This window comes from Porites lutea, chromosome 2, assembly GCF_958299795.1.
Source record: "Porites lutea chromosome 2, jaPorLute2.1, whole genome shotgun sequence".
Taxonomy (NCBI): domain Eukaryota; kingdom Metazoa; phylum Cnidaria; class Anthozoa; order Scleractinia; family Poritidae; genus Porites; species Porites lutea.
The window spans coordinates 9,253,826-9,273,062 of NC_133202.1; the positions used below are offsets into that span (position 1 = coordinate 9,253,826).

Sequence of the window (19,237 nt, forward strand, 5' to 3'; positions counted from 1 at the left end):
TTTAAATGCGATTGTAGCCTGCGAACCGCAGACGTATTTGCGGTCGTCGCTTCTCTCCCTCCGAAAAATAACGTCTGCGAACATGAGCGACAAAACGATTTCCCTGACGTAAAACATTTTGATATGATGTTAGCCAATCAGATCAAAGGATAGAATGCATTTCGAGTGGGTCATTGCGACCTCGCACGCTGGCGTGTCTTGGATTTTGGCGAGAGTTACTATAAATACGATTTGGAACGTGAATTTCACAACTATAACAAGGCTTTCTTCCATCGACGTTGAATGCCGACTTCTTTGTGAAGCAACGACTTCCTAAGCTATGTATGTGATGTGGGTCAATACGTGACATAACAAAATCTGGACAACATAATTCGTACAGTGAAAGGAAAATAACATAGCTTAATAAAGTCTCGCTCAGACTCGCGATTTATTTCAATTTAACCAGCGCTAACAAAAGGTGGTGAATCGATTGTACAGACACGTGCTTGACTAATTCAGAGTCTGACAATCGCTCGTAAATATTTCAGAATCCTACAAGTATCTCCACAAAGCAATTATCTGAAATATTATAAACCTGGGCCGGACCCAGCGTGAAATAAATATTTACAGCAGTGAATTGATCATAGTCAAGATGACATTTCAGCTTCGACGCTTCGACTCATCTTATAAAAAACTATGGAAATTAAATCCTAGAAAAGAAAATATATTTAAAGAAATATAAAAAAAATATATAAAATGCTTTCGATCTGATCAAAGTTCTGTCTGAGCCAAGAAGCAACCAAGTATAGGAAATCAATTACCACATGTCCTAGCTTTCAAAGATAAAGGATACTAAAAAATATCTAAAGCGGCACCCGACATACTATCGAAGAGCCCTCCAAAGGGTACTTTCCTGCGAGGAACCAGAGAGGAACTTATAGAAGCAACAAACGGCATGATGTGTCTACTGTCATTAGGACATTTATCGTTTCGAATATGATCAAAACAACAAGGTGTGATAACTCAGTGACTCCGTAGGCAGATAGGTGAAAAAATTTCCCCTATCCTTTTCTTTAATATGAATCCTCTTGGTGCTTTTTTCATCAATCAGTCCCACGATCCGTAAACGTGTCGTTCTGAGGAAAAAACGACGTCTGTGGTTCCCAGCGCAGAAAAAGGGCGGCTGTACATGTACACATGCTATAGCCTGTGAGAGCATCCGGTTTTTTCCTCTCTAGTTTGAGGGTTTCACATAAGAATACACAACAGACAAAGCCAGGGCTCCTGACAAAGCCTGAAATACTACAGACTTTTCAAAACTAGTTGGAAGATTCACGAAAACATCGCTCTTTCATTCAACGACAAGTCGCAAGGCTTCCTCTTGATGCTTATTGAGTCTTTCGAACTCGAAAACTTCGCATTCTTTCCTGTGCATCTTCCACCATATTTTTCCACGCGTTTGCGCGAGATCCACGTTACTTCTTCGAATATGCAAGGTGAATTGTGATTGGTTACTAACAGCTGAAGTCACGGTAATTTATTCTCTGCTCGGTTTCCTCAGACAGTTTTTCTCGACGAGTGAAACTAAAGCCGAAACTGAACCGGATGCTCTCGCAGGCAAAATTTAGGGTTTTAACGGCACCTTTTTTTTCCCAGGTTTTTTAGACAAGAAGCTCTGTATAGCGCAACATATTCTAAAAGTTGTTCCTAAGTGGAGGTGTGGTCGCGTTTCATAATCTTTAATTAAACGGTAAAGGCAAATTTTGTCATGGTTTATATTAGAGAAACTTTTAACAAATGACGTCCTTCAAATGCCACAAAAGTTCTTAAGCTCTCTGTGCATGCGCTATTCAATTTGCGATTTTCACTGGTTGCACTCCATTCGCCACTTTAGTGACGATAAGGGGACTGGTGCCGGAATACGTCCCGCGATTGTTGCCGGGATCGTTTCGTTCCTTCAGTGTACCATTATTTCTCTCGTCATCACCCAAGGCGGGTCCAGGTCCAAGGCGGTTTCTGCTATTCGACACAAATATTTGAGTAAAGAATAATATGGTTTAATTGTCTTTCTCTTGTAGTTATGGAAATATACAATGTTTGTTTTACCCTGGTCGCCATAACATGGACTGTGTTCTCGTCAGTGGCAAACGGAGATGAATTCGCTAAGGCTTATACAAAGATCGAGAAGGTAAAACCCAACATCTATTACTAAACAAGAGTTTTTGCAAACAAATAGTGGAAGGAGGAGAGGAAAAACTTGCTTGCCTCATCAAAGGCCTACCAGATGTTGGTTTTTTGGTTTCTAAGAAGCTTGAGCCGGAGTTAGGCGTACCATGCCTCGAAGTAACTGAAAACGAAGTCAGAAACCTTGATACTTAATCAGATATGCAGTCACCTACACAGTGAAACTTTCTCCAAATCCGAAACAGCGCATCATTAAAGATGTCAAGTGCGGCGAGGAAAAGAGGTTCGAATGCAATGGTTTTCTGGAAGAATGGGTGACGCACGTAACTGGGGAATTCCAGCACATTCGAAATAGTATTGTTGAGGGCGGTGGCGACGTGTCTCAGTTGATTGCTAACGTCATAACGTACATGGATGACAACTTAAAAAGCACCCCTCGTGATCTGGTCAAGATCAAAGATTACAAGCTAAAAGGGAAATACTTCCAAGTTTTGACCTTCATGGGTTCTTCCTAAAGAAAGGAGGTTTTAAAGTGAATGATGTTCCCGCTATCAAGCAACTTGTTTGTAGAGAAAGTTAAGTTGTGAAGGAAGCGGCCATGACCAAGAGCCCACAACAGAAAAAGTTCCTAATGCTTTGAACCAGATGATTAAAGTAGAAAGTAGATACAAAAATTTTTATCCTGCAAGTGACCCCAAGCTAACCCTAAGCTTAACCCAAGGGTTAGGGTTGGGGTTAACTCCTGGGAAAACGATAAGCGTTGAGAATCTGGAACCAATTGCAAAACTTGACTATAGTCGTAGATGTTCAGGGAAAAGTCTTAAAAACTTGTGTAGATAGAAAATTTCTTATCCTGGAAGTGACTCCAAGCTTAACCTAACCCTAACCCTAAGCTTAACCCTAGGGTTAGGGTTGGGGTTAACTATTGAGAAAACGATAAGCGTTAAGAATCTGAAACCAAATGCAAAACATAAGTATCGTCGGAGACGTCCAGGGAAAAGTCTTTAAAACTTGTTTAGATAGAAATTTTTTATCTTGGAAGTGAGCCCAAGCTCACTCTAAACCTAACCCTAAGGTTAATCCTAGGGTTAGGGTTGGGGTTAACTCCTGGGAAAACGATAAGCGTTGACAATCTGAAACCGAATGCAAAACAAGAGTATCCTCTTTAACGTTCAGAGAAAAATCTTTAAAACTTGTCTAGATGAAAAATTTTAGCGTGGAAGTGACCCCAAGCTAACCATAAGCTTAACCCTAAGGTTAACCCTAGCGTTAGGGTTGGGGTTAACTCTTGGGAAAACGATAAGCTTTGAGAGTCTGAAACCAAATGCAAAAGATCAGTACGGTCGTAGATGTCCAGAGAAAAATCTTTATAACTTGATTACATGAAAAATGTTTTATCCTGGAAGTGACCCCAAGCTAACCCTAACCCTAAGCTTAACCCTAGGGTTAGGGTTGGGGTTAACTCCTGGGAAAACGATAAGCGTTGAGAATCTGAAACCAAATGCAAAAGATGAGTATCATTGTAGACGTTCAGGGAAAAATCTTTAAAACTTGTGTAGATGAAAAATTTGATATCCTGAAAGTGACCCCAAGCTAACCCTCAGCTTAACCCTAGGGTTAGGGTTGGAGTTAACTCCTGGGAAAACGATGAGCGTTGAGAATCTGAAACCAAATGCAAAACATGAGTATCGTCAAAGACTTCTAGGTAAAAATCTTCAAAACTTGTGAGGATGAAGAATTTTTTATCCCGGAAGTGACCCCAAGCTAACCCTAACCCTAACCCTAAGCTTAACCCTAGGGTCAGGGTTGGGGTTAACTCCTGGAAAAACGATAAGCGTTGAGAATCTGAAACCAAATGGAAAACATAACTATCGTCGAAGACGTCCAGGGAAAAATCTTTAAAACTTGTGTAGATAAAAAATTTTTTATCCCGGAAGTGACCCCAATCTAACCCTAACCCTAAGCTTAACCCTAAGGTTAGGGTTTGGGTTAACTCCTGGGAAAACGATTGGCGTAAAGAATCTGAAAACAAATGCAAAAGATGAGCTTGGTCGAACACTTGCAGGAAAAATTCGTGAAAAATTTTTAGGATTTGCACTTTTTTGTAGACAAATTGAATTAAGATATATTAAATTCGCCACAAACTTCCTAATAATAATACTATATGCTAAAGGCATTGTCTTAAATGAATCTGCAATTATTAGAAAATGTTAAAAAAATTTCAAATTTTTGTCTTGTCAAGAATATCGCCCTTTTCATTTTCGCTTAATTTCAAAATTTCAGAAAGAGGGTATAAATGGTATGTGGATTGTTTGCGGAAAATATATGTAAAAGTATACTGAATGTATGTTATGAAAATTGTCTACCGAAGGTATACAGAATTGTGACCTCGCGTATACAATTTCACCTACCCTAGAGTGCTATGCATTCGTTAGCGTCTCTCGCTGCTTAGCCCTATAATATCGTGCATGACTCACAGGAAGGGGTTCGATCAAATTTTCTGAATCATTCTCTGTATCCATATTTTGAACCAATAATCGGCTGTGGCCAATAACGCGGTTGAAAAGTTTACCTTTGTTACTTTTAGTCTGCATTTAGCGAGATAGAGCAATTCCAATCGCAACCTCTGATAAAAGATTTTTGCAACCTTTTCAGAGTCATCAACATGCCAACAATCAAAATGCATAAACTAAATTCAAAATCGAGGATGTTGTCGAGTACGAGAGGGGGCATCAGTCGGAAACGAAAGCTTTCAAAAGGGGAAATCACTCAAAATTTGGAACAAAAGTGATATAAGATTAATGGGACACTGGTGATTCTCTTAGATTTTGTTCATTTTTATTTTACGATAAACATTTTGTTTGCAAGCCGGCGTGTTTGAAGTCTTATTTGCATTTTTGAAGATTTGGCAGTCCCCAAAGCACTAGAAGTTGGATTTTTGAGGCTCTAAAATTCAGAACTTTCCCTGAGGGCATCCGCCCTCAGTAGATGAAGGAGTGAATGATTCCTCGACGGCATTGACCAATGAATGAATGCATGCATCAATAATCATGAAATAACTGATTGAAAACTACATATAAAAAACACACACATACATATACCGTAAAATTCCGAAAATAATCCCCGGGGCTTATATTTTTCAAAGGCCCTTTTTGAGGGGCTTATTTTTTGAGGGGCTTTTATTTGAAGGGGCTTATCTACGGAGGGAAATTTGCGTTTCGAAATCGATTGGGCTAGCCTTATAGTTGGAAGCAAATTTACCGTTTTTGCTTTGTTTTACTTTGTATTTGAGGGTAATTTTCCATGTACAAGCCCCTGGGGGGCTTATATTTGGAGGGGCGATTTAACGGAGGGTTTTTTGCGTTCCCGGTTGGGGGGCTTATATTTGGAGGGGCTTATTTTCGGAATTTTACGGTATATATATTTTTGCCAGGGTATTCACTGATGGTTTATTTCCCTTGTTTCATTAATTTCGTCTCTTAGACATTACATTTAGGGGCTGGGAAAGTGTGGTTATTTCGCCAGCATCCACATGGTCCCTTCACACAGCGAGAATTGGCGCCAATACACCTGTTGAGCCTGGTGTCATCAAAATATTTCTCGTCTTTGATTCTGTTAGCCACTCTACCAGTAACCTAGAGAAAATGATACAATAAGATAACAACTGACTATGATGGTATTGGTGATGATGCATGAGGATATATTATGGAAATCATTACAAGTGTTATAATGTTAATGCCGGAATATTTTCTTATAGAGTGAGTTTTCTATGGTACACACGCTTAAGGACGTATTCGGTAGAAGCGAAGTAAAACCAAGCGTGTCTCCAGTGATAATGTCGCTTTTCGCGTCAAATTTTTGAGAAAACTGAGCATACATTTTGATGTGCGTTTTGATTATATGAAATAAAAAATTGTGGTTTCCTTACGTTTTGAAAAGATTTAAGAGTTTGAAGAAGCGTTTTTGATATCATTCCCACATCAAAACATTCGAATGACGTCATTATGAAGTGTGTGCGAGCACAAAACCGACTGAAAACCGATGAGGAGAAGGTTACGAACGGGCAACTAGCGCATACGTCGTTGACTAGTACGCCGGGATAACCTTATAATATGGTAACTCTTGATTTCTTCCTTTGGTGACCGTATTAACAGAGATTAAGATACCATATGTCACCAGAATGGACCCCTTTTTGATAAGTTACCTCAGACACGTGCTTGATGTTGGTTGGTGTCCAACGTCTTCCTTTTTTGTCGTTACGGAAATCATCCCAGTAGCCACACCCTCCAGCGCAATAATCCTAGGAATGTAAACAATGTTATGAAAAAGTATTAACATACTGAATCTCATTTATCATATACTTTTAGACAATGACTGGATATGAGTAAGCGCGCGATCTGATTGGCTACCCTATTGTAAGGCGAATTAGCAACTACTGAAGTGAATATCGGCGACCAATATTTGCTGAGCCCGAGGCGAATAATTGTTTCATTTCACTTAATTTTTTTTGGCACATATCATTCAATCATTTCTGAGTGACAACATTATAAAGTTAAGTTAGTCTTGTAACGTTTTCAATTATATTGTGAGAAAACAATAACACATATTCAGTTGTTTTCCTTATAACAGGAAGAAGTATGTAGAGACATTTGGATAGTATCCACCTCGAGGGCTGTAAAAACAGCCACCGTCGGTTTTCCGGCTTACCTGCTCCCAAACAAATCCTCTGCCATCACACCAGTTGTCGTAACTTCCGTGAGCGTTCTTGCCCACGTAAACACTGGGACTCTTAGCAGTGTTGCGTCTTGTATACCAGCCATCGTGTTGGAACCAGGTTACGCTGTCTTGCTTCCATGCACCAGAACCGTCCTTGATGAAGTTGATGGTGATGTGTTCCCAGTCGTTGTCGTGCGCTCCGGAAGAACCGGTGCAAGGGTTTTGTCTGCCATACCAAAACCACCAGACAAGCTGAAAAAATTCAGACATTATCATTATTATAGGAAGATGGTATGATGTCAGCGGTACTAAGTTTGATCGCAAGCACGGATTGGAGCGTTCTATAGGAGACAGAAATGGGTGCTAACTAGACTTGAAATAAAGAGTTAACAATCATGATTATTATAGTTAATAACGTGGAGTTATTTGCTCATCAGCATTGATAAATTCATAATAAGATGGAAACAGGGGTTTCCATGAATCAAGAGCTATTTCTATCGTTGTTCTCGGTCTCTTGGGGACTCAAGAATAAGACGAGCAAGCAATAGTCTTGATTTTTATTCTTAAAAGAATTATGGCTAAAACAGGAAAACTCACTTTGCGATATTTATCAGCACAATCAACAACATCGTAGTAGATAGGAGCTTTAGAATTGAAGTCTTTGCATTTTCCATCGTTGGAGTCTTTAGCCTCGTCAGGCCAGCAGTGCTTTGCTCTTGCACCTCCATCGAAACGCAAATATGGAATGTGGGCTCTCGCAAAATTGCGGTCATCAACTGAAATTTTTAAAGAAATACATAAATCTCTTTCAGCCAATAGACGACTTCTACTAGCAGACCACATGGCTCCTATCTGCCCTAAATCAAGTAGGGCAGTCAAAATGGAGAGACTACAGCCTTGATTCTAGACAGTACTTGTTCGACGTTTTAGCTTATGAGACTTAATACAGAGAAAAAAAAGTATTTTCTTTAGATTCGTTTGGTTGGTTGGTTAGTCGGCTGGTTTAGAGACTGTTGTGTTGGTCAGTTTGTTCGTTTGTTTATTTGTTTGCTTGTTTCATGAGTGGTTGGTTGGGTCAGTTGGTTGTGTGGCTGGTTGGTTAAGTCGGTTGTTTGCAGTGTATTGACCATTATGATTTTATTCAAACTGAGATCTTATATACGGTGTTTTCTTAGTAAAATATAAATAAATGGATTCTAAAGCCATTCTTACATGCATAAGTGCCCATAAATACAGCAGACATCAGTATTAAGATAACACCAGACAATGCCATTTCCTTGAGCAAGAAAATATGAATTTAATTAAAAGAAGGCTTTAATGCTAGTTATTTTTATGCCAAAAGCTCTTATTCAGAGAGTCAAGGAATTCATATTGCAAAATAAACTCACATTTTAATAAAAAAATGAACCGTAAAAAAATCATATTGGAAAAAAACAATATATGTATAATCGTATATTTGTATAAACATCAATTACTACAATTAAGTCAATGCCTTTTAACTAAAAACAGAAATGTTATATAAACGATTATTTGTAGGCTGTGGTTTAGCCTGCCAGAGCATCCGGTTTTTTCGGCTTTAGTTTCACCCGCCGAGAAAAACCGTCTGCGAAACCGAAACGAGAGGAAAATTTCCGTGACGTCAGCCGTTAGTGACCAATCACAATTTACCTCGCCTATTCGAAGAAGTAACGCGCGAGTTTTTGCGTGGATCTTGCGCCAACGCGTGGGAAAGTATGGTGGAAGGTGCGTTGAGGAAAGAATAGGAAGTTTTCTGGTTAGAAAGACTCAACAAACATCAAAAGGAAGCCTTGCGATGTTTTTGTGAATCTTCCAACTGGTTTCGGAAAGTCTGTAGTATTTCAGGCTTTGTCTATTGTGTATTCTTATGTGGAACCATCAAACTGGAGCCGAAAAAACCGGATGCTCTCGCAGGCTATAGCTTGTGTACAGCTGCTCTTTTTCTAGCCTGGGAAACACAGATGTATTTTTTCCTCAGAACGACGCCTTTACGGATCGTGGGACTGATTGACGAAATAAGCACTAAGAGGATTAATATTGAAGAAAAGATTAGGGGAAATTTTTTATCTATTGGCCTACGGAGTTAATGATTTATCACATCTTGTTGTTTGGATCATATTCGAAACGATAAATGTCCTAATGACAGTAGACGCATCATGACGTTTGTTGCTTCTGTTCCTTTCTGGTTCCTCGCAGGAAAAAAGTATGCTTGGAGAATTCTTCGATAGTTTGTCGTGTGCCTCTTGTGATATTTTTTAGTATCCTTTTTCTTTGAAAGCTAGGACATCCGTGGTTGCTTCTTGGCTCAGACAGAACTTTGATCAGATTGAAAGCATTTTATATTTGTTCTTATATTTCTTTAAATATATGTTCTTTTCAAGGTTTTAATTTCCATAGTTTTTTATAAGTCGAGGCGTCGTAGGTCAATGTCATCTTGACTATGATCAATTTACTACTCTAAATATTTATTTCACTCTGGGTTCGACCCCACATAACTTAGGAAGCCGTTGCTTCACAAAGAAGTCAGCATTCAACGTCGCAGGAAACCTCGTTATAGTTGCGGAATTCAGGTTCCAAATCGTATTTGGTAAATCTCGCCAAAATCCAAGACACGCCAGCGCGCGAGGTGGCGGTGAGTCACTCGAGCTGCATTCTATGACCTTTGATCTGATTGGTGAACATCAAAACAAAAGGTTTTACGTCACGGAAATCGTTTTGTCGCTCATGTTCGCAGACGTTATTTTTCGGAGGGAAAGAAGCGACGACCGGAAATACGTCTGCGGTTCGCAGGCTAGCTGTGGTTATGTTCGTGAAAAAGAATAACCAAGCTGGTAGACAGCTCCGCGAACAGGTACAGGAGCAGAAAATGCCTTTAGATGATGTGGAACTGAGAAGCATAAAGTAAATCATCATGTTACTATTCTTAAAAAGGATAAACTACTAAATCAAAAAGTAACAGAAAAAAAAAATGAATTATGAGCATTTTTACTTACAATGTTCACTTTCTAGCAAACTTACGTTTCGTTCAAATTTCTGGCTATCTTCTTACTGCTCCTTCTGTTACTCGGGTACTATGACCTACTTGCAGATGTTGAGCTTTTATGCGATCTGCTAAATGTATATTTTAAAAACTCCAAAAAAACGTAACGTGATTGGTTGACATTTGACCAATGGGATTTACCCTACTTCACCTGCTAGAGATTTGAAGGGCTGAACTGGGGTGGAATGTTTAATGAGGCAAAGACGTCAAATCATGACAAATTCCTGTACCTGTTTTCTTTGTGCTGTTTTTCTTGATGTGAAAAATAAGGAAAAAGACAGCCAAAAATAAAGAAATGTACTTACATTTTTTTCTTATAAATTGCTGAAACTTTGATTGAAAAATAATTTATCATTTCACGTGGATATGGAAATAATCGATATGCTTGAAATTCCAAGGAATTTGGGCTGCAGACGCGAAAACAAGATTAGAATCGAATACACTATTAGAGAGTTTAGGTAAGTGTTGTGGGTCGTGGGTAGTGGGCTGTGGGTAGAGGTCGTGGGTTTGGGTAAATGTCGTGGTTAAAAAAAAATTCCCAAAAGAATAAAAATTAAAATTGGCACGAGGGTGGTTCCTTTCGTAAGCTAAGGGACCTAAAACTATAAAACTTCTTTAAGAAAGACATATCCAAAAACATGAAGTAGCTCAAGATTGTCCTCTACCCCCCCCCCCCCCCCCCGACTTCCCCTCCCTTTTCCCACGGTGATTGCATTCCATCGTGTTAAAAAATCTCCGCTGATCATTAGAATTGTAGATCGAATAAAGATTAATTGTAGTAAGCAGCTATTTCCATTCAGCGAGTCAGAGCTGTCCCATACTTTCTGCAAATTGCACGTTTCGACGTATTTTACTTCTGTTTCGTTTATTTTTGCGGCGATCGCTCAGGTGTGGATAAATCTTTATCGGCAACATGTCTTTTGTACAGTGATTTTGTGAAAGGGGACCCAGGTCTAGTCCCACGTGGCTAAGGAAATATCAGGAAGAGGACGAAGAAGAAGTCGTGAAAAGGGCAATCAAGAAGTCGGAGATTTTCTTTTCATAAATATATTACAACTTTTTTGTATTTATTTTTTTCATTTTCTTTACTTTATCATTTTTTTCTATACCTTTTTTTTACCCACGACATTTACCCACACCCACGACCCGCGACATTTAGGTACACTCCGTCTAATTATTTGGAGTTACAGTGCTCGGGTAGGAAACTTTCACGAGAAATTTCGCTCAAGCCTTCCTTAATCCAATTCCATAGGTTAAGAAGAGATACCATCAGAAATTTGGAAGGATACTAATTATGTCTGCTTCACTGGAAGAACGAGCGCTCTGAACCCTGTAAATTTGCTCGGTAAAAAGTTTTTAAAATAAATTATTTCCCTATATAGATTCGATTTAATTACAGGGTTCCTGCAAAGCGTATGTTTTATGATTTATATTTTGAAGTATATGCCCGAATCAATATTTTCCAAGCTTTTGCTCTTCTCGCTCTGCGATGAAATGGAGAAGCCTTTCGTTTCCATTTGCTCCTTCTTAGAGAAATACATCTTATAGTGACTTCTTATATACTTCGAAGACTTGTAAAATGTTGAAATATTCATTGTATATTTTGTTATCTCCAAGATAATTACCAATAAATGAGATTTGCCTTACTTTGACTGCTAGAACTTTGGAGGGCTGAAATTGGGTGGAATGTTAACTGAGGCAAAGACGTCAAATGCTGACAATTCCTAACCCGAATTTCATCCGATTACTTCGAGTCGTTATCACTCCCTCAGTTGTTGAGAGGAGAAAACGACTCGAAGCAATCGGGTGAATTTCAGGCTAGACAAATCCCTCAGCCTTAATGTTGCACGGTTCATTTTGCTGCTTACCTGCGAAATACTTATTTTGCGCTGTTGTTTTTCTTGATGTGAAAACAAAACAAAGATAAAAGGACAGCAAAAAATAACGAAATGCAACTAAAAGTTATACTTAAGTTAACTGAATACATTATTAGACAGCAGCAAGTGTATGTCCGAATATAGCGGCTTCTTGCCATTTTGTTTATTATCTGTCCGAAAAACATTTCACACTAAAATGAATCAAGATAAAATTATCCATATATATATATGCGGATATTTTTGAACATGTCTTTTTTAACTTTCTCTTGTGTAGCCAAGCGCTACAACGCAGTTAGAGCCATTTTTGATATTGGGAAGCGGATATTAAGACTAAAAATTTGAAGCTAAGGGCCATTTGCAACTTCTCTAAAAGATCTCAGCCATTTTTATATGGGAGCTTTCATGGCTCCTCCAAAAAATGATTTTCCTTTCTGTAAGGTATCCCTGACCCCAGTCTTCAGCAAGAAAAACAAGCTTTACTCTTGAATTCGAAGTTCCCTTTTTTTACGACGATTTTTTAAATTCATCAGTAAACGCCCCATAAAGCTTTTCCTTTACTGTATGAAAATAAGACTTATTTATCGAGTGCTTGCTCGTGTTACCGGTTCTTTATGCTGGCTATAGATCTAGATTATAATCAATTTCATTTGCTAAATTCGTATTGACAATCGCCACTGGGTTTATTACTCGGACATTTATCTGTAAGGGAATTTAATTTTTTTTCATGAAACTTTTCATAAATTTTCTCGCCTGAAAACTGTCTTTTAGATGAAATTAAAGAATTGATTTTCTTGAACAGACAGCCACCCTTCGAAGTCACTAAGTCACCTTGAATCTCGGTAATGAATTATTTCGGCGAAGTAAAATAGCGACCGATAAACTACTCGGTTCGACGAGAAATTTTGCTCAAGCCTTCCATTCTCCAGTTTCATAAGTTGAAAAGAGATTAGAATGAATATGTACTACAAAACTAAAAAAATCTTTGTAATTATCTCGTAAATTCAATTCAAGCCTGGGTTTCGTTTATTTCTGGTTCTTTTTCTTGCTCCGAAAAGTCTTTCTCCGGGTACTCCGGTTTCCCCTCTCTTCAAGAACCAACACCTAATTCCAAATTCAAATTCGATCTGGATAGCAAGGGCACATTTACTAAACGAGTTGTTAAGAACTCTAATGTGTTCCGTAGTTAAACAAATTACAAAACTACAACACTCATTATTTGAACGACAAACTCCTGACGCCCATTTGACCGGGTCCCCCTCTTTTCACTAGTGCTCCGTTTTACGGGTATTTGAAGCTACTTCAAAGTTACATGGAAAAGCCACGCACTAACTGTCTGTGCCGATTTTTTCTTCTTCTGTAGTCAATAGAATACAAACTAGTGTAGCGACTGCGTGCGACGAGGGCTTTCTTAAGACACAAGTAAATTAAAAGTGTAAAACGACATTTAGCGGTGATATTTCTACAGAGTGGATTCAGAATGAAATCATTAAATTTCTAAATTAGAATTGTAATGGATGATAAACTTGATGTTTTAGTTATACCGAGTCCTGGAGCGAAAGTTTTAGATATTCTCTAGTTCGAGCAAGGATGATTTCGCCCTTCCTTGAGTAACTATCTATACCTTCGATTCGTATGACACATCGAGATCTTGGATAAAAATTTGTTTGTGTTTTATTGTTTGCCTCTCTGAGTAAAACTGGAGACAAAATCACATTGTAGAATCCGTATTTTTCATGGACAAATTCATGCTACCTTCCTCCAGTTTTAAATATTTCTTTGTATGAACATTAAGCGAAATCGGCCCCAAGACGGTTATTCAAGGTTAAGATTATGAAACCACTGAAGTAAGTAAATATTTTCTGATAAATATATATATTTGCACATGAGAGCAGGTATCACCTTTGGTTTATGCAAGGCAATTAGGTTATTTTGACATTTTAGCAGGGGGGAAATTGAAGTTGCCATAAAGTAATGTTCCGAGCGTATGACAGAAATTAACAGTAGATACAGGTATCGCATTATATTGCCTTTAAGTTACATACGAGTTAAATATAACTACCATCAGCTTTTGTCTGTTCTGCTGACGGTAACAGAAGACAATCGAATCTAAAGATGGAGACGAAAAAGGTAAGAAAACTGTCTTTAAAATGATTTATAATCTATCCCTATTCATATTCAGTTTCTGTTTGGTTTTTAAGGAAAAGACGCGAACAATTTTTAAAAAGCTGATTGCGCAACGCCAAAGAAAATCTTAATCACCATTAATGGAAAATTATTTTTTTTTATGTACAATTCAACTCGTTGTTCCCATCGCAGGCTGTGTGAAAGTTGTAAAATTTAACATGAATTTGTTCCCTGCGGCTCAATGCCTCATTTTCTAACTTTTTGAAGACTTTTTTCCACTGAGTTCTGGCAATTGCAACTACAAAAAAGGCACATGAATACCCGGTTTAGACTCGGCTGCCCTGAAGAAAGCCACAAAGCAAAAGGCTTGGGTTCATCCGCACTAGGCATTTATGTTTAAAAAGTTGTGGTCAGTGTGTGGTTTGCAAGATCGGACACCAATTTGAATTCCTATCAAAGCCTCAGGAAGCCTGCCAATCTTCAAAAACGCCGTCGTCCTGCCTCAATAGTTTTGAACGCCTTTCTCGGTTTCTGTCTTTTTCAGTTGTAAATCGGCTATATCCTTCAACTACTATTTAGGAGCCAAAAAAATTGGTACATAATGATCTTAAAATGCGTGAGCCTAAACCACCCTTAATAAATCAACAATGCGCGATGCAGAGTATGTCCGCGGATTAAAGAGAAGAAACTAAGCCTAAACACACAATCAGACTCCATCTGCGAAAAACTGTTTGTTTAACATATTTTCACTTTTTTCATTTACACGTGCAAACATTGTTACTTTTGTTCTTTATTTTGTCACTTTAAACCGTAAGTCAGTTTTTAGTTTTATCTTTGTCACTTAATAATGATGTCATGGCGACATCGAAACGTTGTGTTAAACCTTTTTCGCTTATATTTATTTTTAAGTGTTTAACAAAATTTAACTTGATTCGTATAAGACAAGATAAATAAACCCTCATTTGCTCGATTTTAAATGCGATTGTAGCCTGCGAACCGCAGACGTATTTACGGTCGTCGCTTCTCTCCCTCCGAAAAATAACGTCTGCGAACATGAGCGACAAAACGATTTCCCTGACGTAAAACATTTTGCTTTGATGTTCGCCAATCAGATCAAAGGATAGAATGCATTTCGAGTGACTCATTGCGACCTCGCGCGCTGGCGTGTCTTGGATTTTGGCGAGAGTTACTATAAATACGATTTGGAACGTGAATTTCACAACTATAACGAGGCTTTCTTCGACGTTGAATGCTGACTTCTTTGTGAAGCAACGACTTCCTAAGCTATGTATGTGATGTGGGTCAATACGTGACATAAAATCTGGACAACATAATTCGTACAGTGAAAGGAAAATAACATAGCTTAATAAAGTCTCGCTCAGACTCGCCATTTATTTCAATTTAACCAGCGCTGACAAAAGGTGGTGAATCGATTGTACAGACACGTGCTTGACTAATTCAGAGTCTGACAATCGCTCGTAAATATTTCAGAATCCTACAAGTATCTCCACAAAGCAATTATCTGAAATATTATAAACCTGGGCCGGACCCAGCGTGAAATAAATATTTACAGCAGTGAATTGATCATAGTCAAGATGACATTTCAGCTTCGACGCTTCGACTCATCTTATAAAAAACTATGGAAATTAAATCCTAGAAAAGAAAATATATTTAAAGAAATATAAGAAAAAATATAAAATGCTTTCGATCTGATCAAAGTTCTGTCTGAGCCAAGAAGCAACCAAGTATAGGAAATCAATTACCACATGTCCTAGCTTTCAAAGATAAAGGATACTAAAAAATATCTAAAGCGGCACCCGACATACTATCGAAGAGCCCTCCAAAGGGTACTTTCCTGCGAGGAACCAGAGAGGAACTTATAGAAGCAACAAACGGCATGATGTGTCTACTGTCATTAGGACATTTATCGTTTCGAATATGATCAAAACAACAAGGTGTGATAACTCAGTGACTCCGTAGGCAGATAGGTGAAAAAATTTCCCCTATCCTTTTCTTTAATATGAATCCTCTTGGTGCTTTTTTCATCAATCAGTCCCACGATCCGTAAACGTGTCGTTCTGAGGAAAAAACGACGTCTGTGGTTCCCAGCGCAGAAAAAGGGCCGCTGTACATGTACACATGCTATAGCCTGTGAGAGCATCCGGTTTTTTCCTCTCTAGTTTGAGGGTTTCACATAAGAATACACAATAGACAAAGCCAGGGCTCCTGACAAAGCCTGAAATACTACAGACTTTTCAAAACTAGTTGGAAGATTCACGAAAACATCGCTCTTTCATTCAACGACAAGTCGCAAGGCTTCCTCTTGATGCTTATTGAGTCTTTCGAACTCGAAAACTTCGCATTCTTTCCTGTGCATCTTCCACCATATTTTTCCACGCGTTTGCGCGAGATCCACGTTACTTCTTCGAATATGCAAGGTGAATTGTGATTGGTTACTAACAGCTGAAGTCACGGTAATTTATTCTCTGCTCGGTTTCGCAGACAGTTTTTCTCGACGAGTGAAACTAAAGCCGAAACTGAACCGGATGCTCTCGCAGGCAAAATTTAGGGTTTTAACGGCACCTTTTTTTTTTCCCAGGTTTTTTAGACAAGAAGCTCTGTATAGCGCAACATATTCTAAAAGTTGTTCCTAAGTGGAGGTGTGGTCGCGTTTCATAATCTTAAATTAAACGGTAAAGGCAAATTTTGTCATGGTTTATATTAGAGAAAATTTTAACAAATGACGTCCTTCAAATGCCACAAAAGTTCTTAAGCTCTCTGTGCATGCGCTATTCAATTTGCGATTTTCACTGGTTGCACTCCATTCGCCACTTTAGTGACGATAAGGGGACTGGTGCCGGAATACGTCCCGCGATTGTTGCCGGGATCGTTTCGTTCCTTCACTGTACCATTATTTCTCTCGTCATCACCCAAGGCGGGTCCAGGTCCAAGGCGGTTTCTGCTATTCGACACAAATATTTGAGTAAAGAATAATATGGTTTAATTGTCTTTCTCTTGTAGTTATGGAAATATACAATGTTTGTTTTACCCTGGTCGCCATAACATTGACTGTGTTCTCGTCAGTGGCAAAAGGAGATGAATTCGCTAAGGCTTATACAAAGATCGAGAAGGTAAAACCCAACATCTATTACTAAACAAGAGTTTTTGCAAACAAATAGTGGAAGGAGGAGAGGAAAAACTTGCTTGCCTCATCAAAGGCCTACCAGATGTTGGTTGTTTGGTTTCTAAGAAGCTTGAGCCGGAGTTAGGCGTACCATGCCTCGAAGTAACTGAAAACGAAGTCAGAAACCTTGATACTTAATCAGATATGCAGTCACCTACACAGTGAAACTTTCTCCAAATCCGAAACAGCGCATCATTAAAGATGTCAAGTGCGGCGAGGAAAAGAGGTTCGAATGCAATGGTTTTCTGGAAGAATGGGTGACGCACGTAACTGGGGAATTCCAGCACATTCGAAATAGTATTGTCGAGGGCAGTGGCGACGTGTCTCAGTTGATTGCTAACGTCATAACGTACATGGATGACAACTTAAAAAGCACCCCTCGTGATCTGGTCAAGATCAAAGATTACAAGCTAAAAGGGAAATACTTCCAAGTTTTGACCTTCATGGGTTCTTCCTAAAGAAAGGAGGTTTTAAAGTGAATGATGTTCCCGCTATCAAGCAACTTGTTTGTAGAGAAAGTTAAGTTGTGAAGGAAGCGGCCATGACCAAGAGCCCACAACAGAAAAAGTTCTTAATGCTTTGAACCAGATGATTAAAGTAGAAAGTAGATAGAAAAATTTTTTATCCTGCAAGTGACCCCAAGCTAACCCTAAGCTTAACCCAAGGGTTAGGGTTGGGGTTAACTCCTGGGAAAACGATAAGCGTTGAGAATCTGGAACCAATTGCAAAACTTGACTATAGTCGTAGATGTTCAGGGAAAAGTCTTAAAAACTTGTGTAGATAGAAAATTTCTTATCCTGGAAGTGACTCCAAGCTTAACCTAACCCTAACCCTAACCCTAAGCTTAACCCTAGGGTTAGGGTTGGGGTTAACTATTGAGAAAACGATAAGCGTTAAGAATCTGAAACCAAATGCAAAACATAAGTATCGTCGGAGACGTCCAGGGAAAAGTCTTTAAAACGTGTTTAGATAGAAATTTTTTATCTTGGAAGTGAGCCCAAGCTCACTCTAAACCTAACCCTAAGGTTAATCCTAGGGTTAGGGTTGGGGTTAACTCCTGGGAAAACGATAAGCGTTGACAATCTGAAACCGAATGCAAAACAAGAGTATCCTCTTTAACGTTCAGAGAAAAATCTTTAAAACTTGTCTAGATGAAAAATTTTAGCGTGGAAGTGACCCCAAGCTAACCATAAGCTTAACCCTAAGGTTAACCCTAGCGTTAGGGTTGGGGTTAACTCTTGGGAAAACGATAAGCTTTGAGAGTCTGAAACCAAATGCAAAAGATCAGTACGGTCGTAGATGTCCAGAGAAAAATCTTTATAACTTGATTACATGAAAAATGTTTTATCCTGGAAGTGACCCCAAGCTAACCCTAACCCTAAGCTTAACCCTAGGGTTAGGGTTGGGGTTAACTCCTGGGAAAACGATAAGCGTTGAGAATCTGAAACCAAATGCAAAAGATGAGTATCATTGTAGACGTTCAGGGAAAAATCTTTAAAACTTGTGTAGATGAAAAATTTGATATCCTGAAAGTGACCCCAAGCTAACCCTCAGCTTAACCCTAGGGTTAGGGTTGGAGTTAACTCCTGGGAAAACGATGAGCGTTGAGAATCTGAAACCAAATGCAAAACATGAGTATCGTCAAAGACTTCTAGGTAAAAATCTTCAAAACTTGTGAGGATGAAGAATTTTTTATCCCGGAAGTGACCCCAAGCTAACCCTAACCCTAACCCTAAGCTTAACCCTAGGGTCAGGGTTGGGGTTAACTCCTGGAAAAACGATAAGCGTTGAGAATCTGAAACCAAATGGAAAACATAACTATCGTCGAAGACGTCCAGGGAAAAATCTTTAAAACTTGTGTAGATAAAAAATTTTTTATCCTGGAAGTGACCCCAATCTAACCCTAACCCTAAGCTTAACCCTAGGGTTAGAGTTTGGGTTAACTCCTGGGAAAACGATTGGCGTAAAGAATCTGAAAACAAATGCAAAAGATGAGCTTGGTCGAACACTTGCAGGAAAAATTCGTGAAAAATTTTTAGGATTTGCACTTTTTTGTAGACAAATTGAATTAAGATATATTAAATTCGCCACAAACTTCCTAATAATAATACTATA

The 19,237-nt window shown here is 38.7% G+C and overlaps 1 protein-coding gene across 1 annotated transcript; it reads right to left on the reverse strand.

Annotated features, from left to right (window-relative positions):
- Nucleotides 1-5,580: 5,580 nt before the first annotated feature.
- LOC140925593 (uncharacterized) lies at nt 5,581-7,722 on the reverse strand. Its single transcript, XM_073375512.1, has 4 exons — nt 7,477-7,722; nt 6,871-7,131; nt 6,368-6,463; nt 5,581-5,798 (listed from the first exon to the last, which is right to left on the reverse strand). The coding sequence occupies exons 1-4, from the start codon at nt 7,720-7,722 to the stop codon at nt 5,643-5,645; spliced, it is 759 nt and encodes a 252-aa protein (XP_073231613.1). The 3' UTR covers nt 5,581-5,642.
- Nucleotides 7,723-19,237: the final 11,515 nt, after the last annotated feature.

Coding starts and splice junctions, on each gene's coding strand:
- LOC140925593 (XM_073375512.1), bottom strand. CDS start 7,722: ATGTGGTCTGCTAGTAGAAGTCGTCTATTGGCTGAAAGAGATTTATGT. Junction 7,132..7,476: donor GTGCTGATAAATATCGCAAA/GTGAGTTTTCCT, acceptor GAATTTTTTCAG/CTTGTCTGGTGGTTTTGGTA. Junction 5,799..6,367: donor ACATCAAGCACGTGTCTGAG/GTAACTTATCAA, acceptor CATTTTCTCTAG/GTTACTGGTAGAGTGGCTAA.